General features: G+C 34.1%; 1 protein-coding gene and 1 long non-coding RNA gene across 2 annotated transcripts in view; one reads left to right on the top strand and one right to left on the bottom strand.

Annotated features, from left to right (window-relative positions):
* Window positions 1-12,282, top strand: part of LOC135849375 (uncharacterized) — a 498,164-nt gene that overhangs the window by 306,402 nt on the left and 179,480 nt on the right. The window lies entirely within an intron of this gene.
* LOC135847748 (speckle-type POZ protein-like) lies at window positions 6,521-9,226 on the bottom strand. Its single transcript, XM_065367445.1, has 2 exons — window positions 8,988-9,226; window positions 6,521-7,666 (listed from the first exon to the last, which is right to left on the bottom strand). Exons 1-2 carry the CDS (start codon window positions 9,042-9,044, stop codon window positions 6,704-6,706), a joined length of 1,020 nt encoding a protein of 339 aa, XP_065223517.1. The 5' UTR covers window positions 9,045-9,226; the 3' UTR covers window positions 6,521-6,703.

Below are 12,282 nucleotides of genomic sequence, written 5' to 3'. Positions count from 1 at the left end.
ACTTTTGCATCGGCTGATTTCTCCTTACTTTTTGGCCCATTTTGGGCACTCAAATTACTGCCAAAATGTAACAAGTAATTATGCGGATCTCCACACTGACAACGAAATTTTTGACTTTTACAATTGGGAGACAAATGGCCATAGCTCAAACAAATCACGCATAGCGCTTTACTCTTACAAAAAAGTTGCCTCTCTTTAGGAGACATACTCAAAAACTCAGTACACGTATATATCGCATGCTCTCCATTACATTTCCTACAAGCAGGCTTTTTATTTGTAATAGCCACGAATGTTGATTTTTTATCCTTTTTAATCAAATTGCTACTAATCTTTCTCTCCTCGGTACGTTCATCTACAACATGTGCTCTACTTTGAAGAAATTTATCAAGATCTTTGAATTTTGGATAAAATTCCATATTTGTGTAAAAATTCTCCCAATCACGTTTTGTATTATCATCTAGCTTTGAACGAATGAGAAATGCTAAAAACCTCGAAAATGTTGGATTTACCTCCTCGCCAATGGAAGTCAATCCTCGAATTACGCTATTAGTCGTATCTAAGAGATTTTGGATTCCATTTTCGTTTTTGATCGTTTCCAGGCTCACCAATTTTTTAAAGAAAGCACCAAGCACTGACCTCGGCTTACTAAACCTATAAATTACATGAGACCAAGCCTCAGCATACCCATCTCTAGAGATTTCATAATGATCAACAATATTAGAAGCTTTCCCTACTAAACACTTTTTTAAAAAATATAGCTTACAGGTAGGACTGTAGTCGGCATTCTCATGAACTAAATTCTCGAACATTGATCTCCATTCCTGGAATTTGGTCGCGTCTCCATCAAAAGTAGGGGGTTCAATTTCTTTCATTATTGGCGCGTACCTGAAGCCGCTTGACGATCCATTTCCTGAACTACTGCTACTGTTACTATTGATAATTGATTCCTCGGAACGATTTTTATCCAAACCAGCTTTGATCCACGCAATTTTTGATTTGACATCGACTTCAAGCTCGGTGGCCACATCCATGTCAACGAAATATTCTTCTCTCATTTTCTTATCCTCGTCATCATCCGTTTTCAGCTTTAGAATGATTTCCTCGGATAGGCTTTGGAATCTGGCATTTTCTGCTTCAATTTTTTGCACAATGGCTTCAAGTTTCACTAAACTTTCGAACGACGGTTCTGTTTTTTCAATATGAGCAACGACTTGATTTTTGTAACGCATCAAATTTTCATATTGAAACAATCGCTTCTTTTTTTGAGTCTCGGTCGCCATTTCGAATTTTTTTCAATTTTTTGAACGAATTTTTATAATGACGAACGAACTATCGAATGCAAAAATTGGTACTTTTTTGCGGACTACATACGAACACGAAAATTGATTATTATTTTACTCGAAAACGACACGGTTCGCACAGCATCCGGCTCCTTCGGAGGACCATAATGTTAGTTGAGCTTAAAGCTCTAAAATAATGATTTTCTATTTTTCAAAATTCGCCTATACTCGGCGCGAAGAAAAAATACTCGGAGATGAAATAAAAACGCATGAGCACACGACGACATCAGTATTACAACTGTTTTTCTATATTTTTTAAAAGTATAAGAAAATACCATATTTCTACATACGAGGGAGACAAATTACCGCAACCCTCGCCCATTCCATCTCACCCTCGATCTCGAGGAGTTTAAAATGTACTGCAGGCGAGTGTCCGCCTAAAACCAATTAGTAGGATGTAAACATGACGAGCACTTAACTGCAACATATTATTGATATATTCCAGAAGTCTCAGGCTTGCATTTCGATTTTTTTTTTTTTAAATAATGCACACATACAGACGTTGCGATCCCTTCCGTGGGAACCGCGTAAAATTACGTACATGAACTTTGAAATCTACCATAATAAATCTATTTTTAAATCCTAATATTCTAAATCGTATTTCTAGTATTTTTTCTTAAAATAATGCATTAAGCATCAACAACTTCCGTAATTATAGGCAATGACTTTGTATCAAACTCTAATCAAATTTAATGAATATATCCGCGTGTTTATCCAGTTAAAAACATCCCAATTAGCTCTTTAATTTTCAGTCATGTTTGTTGATCATTTTGGCCGTACATTTTGTACTTTTAAAAACTAATATCAACATTTAGAATTTTCATTTACAGAAAATTTTTTGTGCAAATGAATTTTCAAGCATTTTGCTATGAAGGGCCTGGTAAAATATTAGATGAAAATTTTCGTATACCTACTTAGAATAAATTGGATGTCGACTGATTGAAATATTTTGAGTTTTCAATTGAAAATAATTTCAACTTCCGACCTTTGAAAACTTCAATGAATATACTCGTAATTCGAAATCAGATGTTAACGTGCATTTACAAATTTTCAATCACTTGATAGAACCCTAAAAGTGATATTGGATTTTGATGACAATAGCGGCGTAGATCGATACATGATCACAAATATGTAGCCTAGTTTCATTTGAGATTAGGCCTTTTTTTTCTCAAAACAGGTCTATTCCTTCTCTTTGAGAGCCCACATCTCCCCTCCAGGAGCACCTACGGATCTGTAATTTTTTTAGGGCCACTTTCAACCCAAAATGAAGATCTCTGCTGGATTTGATCAGAATCCACCAACTTTTTTTCGTGATACATCCCAATGTCATTGTAGAGCCCAGTACAATATGCTAGTGAAAATTTTTCACATGGTGTTCGATTACAAATTAGGTACAAAAGTGATGAAATAGTTTTACGTTTCAGGAAAAAAATCCCTGTATTTCGAGCATAATTTCATTTTGCATATTTTCGAATTTTCTGGTGGTTTTCACATTATTAGGTATTATATTAAGTATTTCATGCGTTTTTCACCTTTTTTGGAGCATATTTTCGCATCTCTCCGGTTTCAAAATCCGATTGGCAAAAATTGTTTCAAGTTTTGTTCTCTATCTTCAATTTTTAGGTACCCTAATTGTCAAAAATCAGTTGCTAAATGCAAATTAATGAACGGGTTTCAAAATGTGATCGGATAGAATTGTGTAGGCAATTTTTCACGTCCTACAACTTTTGTTTCAAGCTTTTTCCCCCATCTTCAATTTTTAAGTAATGAAAACCGGTTGCTGAATGTGAACTGATGAACCGGTTCCAAAATGTGATTAGATAGAATTGCGTAATTTTTACCAGCGTACAACTTTTGTTTCAAGGTTTTTCCTCTATCTTCAATTTTTGAGTAATGAAAACTGGTTGCTGAATGTAAACCAATGAACCAGTTTCCAATTGTGATTAGACAGAATTGTGTAATTTTCCCCGCCTTACAACTTTTGTTCCAAGCTTTTTTCTCTATCTCCAACTTTTGGGTAATTTTTGATTACTGGTTGCAAATTAGTGAACTGGTTTCAAAATCCATTCAATAAAAATGGTTCAATTTTTCATGCACTACAACTTTTGCCCCAAGCTTTTCCCTCTAATTTCTAGTTTTAGGCCATTATGAAAAACCAGAAGCTAAATGCGAACCAATGAACCGGTTTCAAAATGTGATTCTACAGAATTGTGTAATTTTTCACCGTATACAACTTTTGTTCCAAGCCTTTTCCTCTATTTTAAATTTTTAGCCAATGAAAACCAGTTGTTGAATGTGACCCAATGAACGGGTTTCAAAATGTGAGTAGACAGAATTGTGTAATGTTCCCCACCTTACAACTTTTGTTTCAAGCTTTCTTCTCTATCTCCAATTTTTAGGTGACTATGAAAAACCAGATGCTGAATGCGAACCAATAAACCAGTTTCAAAATGTGATTTGATAGAATTAGAATTGTGTAATTTTTCACTCCATGCAACTTTTGTTCCAAGCTTTTTTCTCTATCTTCAATTTGTAGGTAATTTCCAAAAAATGGTTGCTAAATGCGAACCAATGAACCAGTTTCAAAACGCGATTGGACATACCTAATTGTGTAATTTTTCACTCCATGCAACTTTTATTCCAAGCTTTTTTCTCTATCTTCAATGGGTACCTAGGTAATTGCCAAAAAATGGTTGCTAAATGCAAACCAATGAACTGGTTTCAAAATGCGATTGGACAGAAATTATGTAATTTTTTACGCTCCACTGTGATGAGCAGGACTGCCCTGACCGCCGGTAGGTGTTCATAACGTAATCCCTCTGCTACATAGTTTTATGATCTTGCCAACATTAGGCAAGGTTATGCGAATCTTACTGTAGGGACGAGCTCAAGGCTATCATGCGATAATTCTGTCGAAGCTGGAGTCCAGCTCCAGCTTTGTCCTATTGAAAAAATCAGTCTTCTGACGGAACAGTTTGCGATAGTTTCCTCTTAAGCTCAACCACAGCTAAATAGGTGACCAGGGAGCCCTGCCTCGGCTCTCTGGAAACCACACATTAGATGTACTCATCAGTAGATGGTGATTTTGAACTTATAACGTGTCACATCGTTAATCCCTCGTACAGACATGGTACTATTTTATATAACGCGATACTTTGTTAATTTCCTAGTAAGATTGTGGTACTTTTTTGGCTGATCCCTTGATTTATCCGAAAATCAGGAATGATAACCCTACAAAAATGCAACCGACCTTTTAGTTAACCTAGACGGCTACTCATACGCGAAATTATCCCACTGGTTATGTCGCCAACTCTGTGGATTTCAAATTAGAAACAAACGCATCTGTGCATGTCTCAGGAAACGTGTGTGTGTGTATTTCGTTGTCAGTGGATTAGTGGTGGAAGTGGGAGTGCTGGTGGTGTGTTCATAAGCATCAATTCCTGAGACATGCACAGATGCGTTTGTTTCTAATTTGAAATCCACAGAGTTGGCGACATAACCAGTGGCCTTAGTTTGCATTGGAGTAGTTGTCTAGGTTAACTAAAAGGTCGATGCAAAAATGGAGCTACTAATCATACCTGCCGAAGCGACTAATATTTGGGGTCAGCACAGGAGAGGCAGGCAACGTGCACAGTATTATCTAGAATCTGCTCAAACCCAGGTAATTGTTGAACCTTTTAATCAGGGTTGCGTGCACCTGCAATTTACCTAATTACGTAAATTATATCATTAAGCGTAATTGTATCGATCTATAGGTGATGAGGTGTTACGTCTCCTATTGATTGATCTACTTAATTTAAAGATGCTGTTGTTGTAATTTATCTCTCATTGTTTTACACTGCTTTATAACTATCTTCCGAGCTTTACTCGTGAGCATTTTAAGACACCTGCATAATCTTGGCCGATTATGCTGACGCCATCGATTCTCATGGCAATACAGAATAGTTATATTTGTTAAGCATAATTATTTGGTACACACATCTCAATTTATGTAAATATTTCTGATTAAAATTATTGTACATAATCGTTCCTTGAGTTATCATTTCGTTTTGATTTAAAAAGGTAACTTAGGATATTTGTTGATGAATAGTGAAGTTGATCGACTAAGTCTCTCCAATTCGAGCTGAGCAGGCACATGAGAATTATTCACTCTGTTACGAATAATTCTCAGAATTTGCCTGTGTAAAAATTATTAGAATAACTCCATTATCATGGTATTAACCTTATCTTTCCTATTTGCAGTCTTTCTCACTCACACTATTACACCACAACTTTTGTTTCAAACTTTTTTCTTTATCTCCAATTCTTGATTAATTTTTGATAAGTAACTGGTTGCAAATTAGTGGACTGGTTTCAAAATCCGATTAGCAAAAGTGGTTCAATTTTACACGCTCAACAATTTTTGTTTCAAGCTGTTTTATTTATCTCCAATTATTAGGTGATTGTCAAAAACCAGTTGCTAAATGCCAACTAATGAACCGGTTTCAAAATGTGATTTGACTGAATTTTGCAATTTTTCGCGCCCTGCAACATTGTTTCAAGTTTTTTTGCTAATCTCCAATTTTTAGGTGATTGTCAAAAACTGGTTGCTAAATGGGAACCAATGAACCGGTTTCAAAATGTGATTTGTCAGAATTGTGTAATTTTTCACGCTCTACGACTTTTGTTTCAAGCTTTTCTCTCTATCTACAATTTTTGGGTATTTTTCATAACTGGTTGAAAATTGATGAACCGGTTTTAAAAAATTCATACCACGTTTTTGTTTGTGAGTAGACAGAATTGTGTAATTTTTCACGCTCTTCAACTTTTGTTTCAAGCTATTCTCTCTATCTACAATTCTTGGGTATTTTTTGATAATTGGTTGCAAGTTAATGAACCAGTTTCAAAAAATTCATATCTCGTTTTTGTCGCCTTGGTGTGTAGAATACATTGCGCCGATAAAAACCGGTTTTAATTTTTTGAACAAACCAACGCTGCTTAATTCATTCTTGCTAGCTCCTTCCACTTGTTAATTGGTACCACCGGGCACTACTTTTGTGTCATACTGTAGGTACTTAGGTACTTACTTACCTATGTAATTATACTGAGCTGTATGTCATAATGATTTGAATGAAGTAAACATGTCTTGAATAATCACACGAAATCATTGACCAGAATAAGTATCTAAGTACAAAGTATAACATTTTATTTATTCAATGCTTACATTTTGAAAACCAGACATAAATTAAGCGATTTACAAGTTAATCAATTATTATGAAATGCAAGTTGATTGATATGTATGCAGATGTGTGGATGGGCGATATCTGAGGCATTTGCCCAACTCATGTCAACTGGAATGAGCCACTCGACTGAATCACGATTTCCTAACCGGTTGTATTCAACTTTTGAGCAGAGCTGTACGCTATAAATCGTGCAGCTTTGAATTTTAACTCATTGGCGTGATGCTTTTCCGCAAATACCAACATTTTAACCGCATTTTTAGTCGACAAAGCCATACAAAGCGTTTGTTCGCACATTTTCCTCAATCCTTCCAAACCATATTTCGCAGCAGCTATAAACAATTTATCCGCTAGTTTGACTAAATTTCCACATTCTCCGGTATTAATGTATTGTAGCATAGCTTGGAGTACTTCTTCATTCGTTTGCGTAGCGTTTATTCGAATTGTTTTATTTTTTCCATTTTTGGTATCTTTACGTTGAATCATGGCGGCGAAAATCGGACTGCGTGCGGCTAAAATATCTTTACGAGCTAGATAATTGCCCCCATTCGTTGCGAATACTACGTATGATTCAAAAGAATCCGAACGATTGAGTAGGGTAGTGGTGGTTTCGGGTTCATGGGAAACGTTATTACAAAGTTGAGTAAACCATTTTATGTAGATTTGCAGAGTCAATGTGTCATTTTGCAGTAAATGATGTCTGAAAAAATCATCTTTCTCGCAATAGTCCCCCCATCCCCAAGCTACTCCGGCCTCGTGTTTTATTTGCGTTTGATTTCTAGAAAATAAGGTTTCTTTCTTATGATTAATGATTGATACGTTGAAATATTCTGATGCTTCTTTGATCGTACTGCCCCCAGATAGATAAACGAACACAGCGATCGTTTTCTTTCCCTCGTCAATGTGATTGGGCTTAATTACGATATCCCATTCGTATTTATCGGTTGTGGACGCGTGTAACTTGGGCGATAAAAGCTCACTGGTGTTGAGTGCCTCGTGATGACTGAACTGATGAATCGTCCATAAATATTTTATTTGGTGGAATTGCATTAATGTGTCGCATCGAATCATGCTCGTATCTTCAGAATCTGTGTTTGAAGGTTTACTCTGTAAAAAAAGAATCTCATTATTTGTGGAATTCCAAACTTTTGATTCGTAAAATAATTATTTAAGCGTATTGGCCACCTTCGCCTATTGATCAATGATCATATTGAACCATTTTAAGTTAGTTCTTGTTTTCTCTAGTGTGCTGAAAGATGGTTCATTTTTTATATGCTCATTCTCTCACTCAACTGTAAACTTGACGTTAACTTTTGCTAAAAAGTGTTTTTGACCCTTTAGAGATGCTTTGAAAATTTTTAGATTTGAAAGGAATCATTTCTCTGGAAAAATTTTTTTGTTCTGGAATTTGGTTGGTATGGAAAAGTCAGGGAATTTTGGAAATTTACAGCATTTTTTACTCAAAAGTCAGGGGATTTTGTGAAAGGTTTCTTCAAACCGATTTTTCCAATTTCTCATAATACTTAAAAATATTCACCTTCGCTTTTCTCAGGCAATTTTTTCACTGATCAGTTTATTGTCATAAATTGCCAAATTCCCAAAAAGTCTTGTTTTTTGCAAAAATTGCTGAAGTCTTGCATTTTATCAGCTTATGAGTTATGAGTATCATTAATAAATCTCGCTCTTTAGCGCTAAATGTTTCGTTTTTTTGATAAAAGTGGTCAAGAAGCCCTGCCTTTTACTAAAATTACTGTGGGAGTCTTTGTTTTCTGTCAAAAATAGCAAAAAGCCTCGCTTTTAATCTAAATTGTCAAGATTTTTTTTTTTGTGAAAAATATGCTAAGAATTGTGTTGTTTTTTGCACCCAAAAACTCCCACTCTATTCCAATAATAGTCTAATGTGTCGTTTTTCGCCAGAAATTGCAAAAATTCTCCATTTTTGGTCTAAAATTACCAAAAACAATCGTTTTTTTTCAATCAAAAAGTTGCCAAATATTTTGTATGTAGTTCAACTTCTTTGGCAAAAATTGAAAAAAGGAATTGCCAAAAATGTCCTACTTTTTCCTGAAATTAAACAAGTTTCTATCGAGTTTCATTGTTAGATTTTAATTAAAAACGAAAAGTTCTGTTTTTTTTTTTTTTTGATAATTTTTGTTTGCATTAAAAATTAATTGCCTATGTTTTGTCACTTTTTTGGTTACTTTTTGGTTACTTTTTTGAACGTTTTAGGTTACTGAAGTCACTTTTTTGGAGGAAAAAAATGTACGAGCCCTAGAATTTCAAAAAAAAACTACCTATTGATTAGAAATTTACATTTTCAAATAGGATACGCGACACTACGTGATTTATATTATGAAGTAATGGTGCTACCATTCTTCGTTGATACATACTCGTATGGTAAAAATGCACATAAATTAAACGTACTTACCTGACTACTGCAATAGAGTGTGAAAAACACCATCCAAGTAAGACAGAAAGGATTCATGTTTGTTTCAACAATGGAAAAAAAGAAATAAGAATTTTTTTTTTCAAGCAAGTAGGTACCTATGTACCAAAAAATATTGCTTAGGTATTTATCAGAACCGTGAACTTGAGGTTTATTAAACGAACACTAAAATTATAACTCGTAGAGATTTGAGAAAAATCATTCTTTATCTGAATGCTTGTAATTTTAGCGAATTTTTGAAATATGTATCATTCGTTGTAATTATCAGCTTCAACTTCCGTAATTATAGGCGATGACTCTGTATCGAATTCTAATCAAATTCAATAAATATATCAGCGTGTTTATCCAGTTAAAAACATTCCAATTATCGTTTTAATTTTCAGCCATGTTTGTTGATTAGTTTGGTCGTAGACTACACTTTTTGGTGCTTTTAAAAATTTCAACATTCAGGATTTTCATTTTGGTACAGAAAATTTTTTGTGCAAATGAATTTTCAGGCATTTCGCGATAAAGGGTCTGGTGAAATTCGAGTATTAGATGGAAATTCTTGCCGAAAAATTCGATGCGGATTGGTTGAAATTTGAGTTTTTAATTAAAAAATTCAACTTCCAAGAAAACATTGATGAATAATTTTTAAATTAGATTTTAACGTGCTTGCGAATGGTAAAATTAGTTTTGAGCGAACCAAAAAACCACTCGAGATGTTCGCCTGCGATTTGAACGAGAACGTGATTTTTTTAGGAAAAAACATGGTCTGAATTTCACCCTGTTCGAATTGATGTTTTGATGTTCTTAGCAAATTTTTGTATCGTGTAGGTAATTGTAAAATTGGCCATTTTTGGCGAATTAAGTACTTAGTATGCTTTGAAAAAAAAAAATGTACACATCTATTTGGTAGAGATCATCATCCTCATCAGGGTATCTAACAGGTAGTGAAAGTAGTGAAAAAGTGGTAAATTTAGTCTAAAAGGTAGTGAAAAAATGAAAAAATGAAAAAATTCAAACGCGTCACAAAAACCTTCAAATGTGTAATTTTTAAAAAAGTTTATTTTTGATGAAATTAGCAACTTGTTTTTTTTAAATTACTTTGATTGAAATTAAAAGATATTTCGTGCACAAATTTTCTTCCAATTACAATTTTTTTGGAAATTTCTCTGTTAAAAATTTGACTTGTTTTTTTTTGGTGTATGTGAGTCCTGACGGGGAAGGGAGGGGGGGGTCGAGTGGATAGATATTTTATAATTTGATTGAAAAAATGTGGTGGAAAAAGTAGTGATTTTTTTTAAAAATTCCATTAAATAGGTATCATGTCTTTGAAATGGAAGGAGCTAATTCGAATTGTTTTTTCGAATTTCGATTATCATTTTGAAATCTGCGTGAAAGAAACAATAAGAAACTGTCCATTTTTTGAAAGCAAGTTTTCCCTTCATTTAGGATTTTCCCGTAATGTAAACCCTATTTTGGGGGGGGGGGCCAGAGGGAAGGAATTTGCAGAAATTGTCCGCTCATTTTTGAGACGAATATTTTTTAAAAAGTGAATTGATTTTATGTGATTTTTGATCTCATTTTTTTTGGATGGGCAGACTGGGTAGGGGAGGAAGTTTGGAAGATATTTAGTGCTACAAAATAAATTTTCAAAAAAAAAGGAAACTTTTATACTCGTGTTTGAAAGTTGTAAATTGACAAAATTTGAGATATTTTTATGCGATTTCTGGTCATTTAAGTTCCGAATTCTTAAGGAGAAAGTAAGAAAAGAGGAGTTTAAAAATTTTAAAGAATTCGATCCCATGTTTTGGCAACACAAAGTAATTTTTTCTTCTAATTTGGAAGTTTTTCCAAATTCTTGGGTGTGGATTTTTTTGGAGAGATGAAAAGACATGTAAATGTTTGAAAATTACAAGAATTATTGTTCATTTTGGGTAAAAATGAACGCTTTTTGAAATCAATTAGCAGCATTCAAATTTATTCCATTTGATTGTTTTTTGTGATTTTAGTTTGCGAGGATGATGGGGGGGGGTTGGAGGGCAGGGTATCTTAACAGGTAGTGAAAGTAGTGAAAAAGCAAAAAGATAGTAATATAGTGCGAAAATTGAAAATGTCAAATGAGTTACCCTTTTTCGATGTTTATTCATTCGTTGTGTTATTTTCCTTAAAAGGTAAGTAATACGTTCTTTTGTAAGGTATTTTTTTTAATAATAAAGTTTTGATTGAAATTAAAAAATATGTACATTTTTTAATTTGAATCAGAAAATGCTTTGTTTGTATACAAATTTTCTTCCCAATTCAATTATTTTGAAAATTTTCCTATGAAAAATAAAAAAGTTGGTTTCGTTAATTTTTGTATGTAAGGAGAGGGGGGGGGGATCGAGTGGCGAGCTTTCTGAAAATTTGGTTGCAAAAAGATGATAAAAAAAAAATAGTGAAAAAGTACCTGGTGATTTTTTTCAAAAAAATTCTATTAGACCATGATGAAAATTATTCTTCAACATAATGCATTATAAAATAATATTACATCAACCTCTCCGAACAGAGTTTAAACATTTCTGCTTATTCTAGAGCCTGCGTGATTTTCGATTTTTCTCGAATTTTTGAATTTGTCCAAAAAGCAGCGAAATTAATTGGGGAAGCTGATAATCGAGTTGTGGCTTATTCACCTCATTTTCAACGAGCTTTATCTGTATGTGAACCGATTTCAAAGCTGATGCCTGGATTTCGATTTTTTTTACCGCCAAATTTCTTTCTCAGCTCGAGGAAAAAATTGAAAAAAAGTGAAAAAAGTGAAAAAAAATTTCTGTGCACTGGAAAAACTTTTGGAATTTGCACAATTGGCGGAATTTTGTCTAATTATCATCCCTTCGAGTCCAAATTTCATAATTTTAGGCCATTCTCGAATCTCCAGCGAATAGCTTAATTATACCTACGATTTCTTTAGAGTTTTAAAATGTCTACAGAGAGCGCCAAAATTGATTTGGGCTGTTGAAAATCGACTATTGGTTCACTCTTGACGACCTGCTCAACGAGTTTATCGACGTTTGAGCCAATTTTCAGAGTTCAGACAAACCAACTTCTCGAGTGTGTATTTCTCGTATTTTTCGTAGAATGAAAATGGTCGAAGAAGCATACTCGAAGTATCCGCCTGGAAAGTGGAAATCTATCCAAATGAGGATTAACTAGTTAAACAGGTCAAGAGTTATACTCACAATTCAATTTTCAGATGCCGAAATAATTTCTCCTCCTTTTGAAGGGATCGAAAACCCCACTAGATGCTCCAGAATGG

The sequence above is a fragment of the Planococcus citri genome, chromosome 5 (assembly GCF_950023065.1).
Source record: "Planococcus citri chromosome 5, ihPlaCitr1.1, whole genome shotgun sequence".
Taxonomy (NCBI): Eukaryota; Metazoa; Arthropoda; class Insecta; order Hemiptera; family Pseudococcidae; genus Planococcus; species Planococcus citri.
This window is presented reverse-complemented; position numbering and strand designations above follow the sequence as displayed.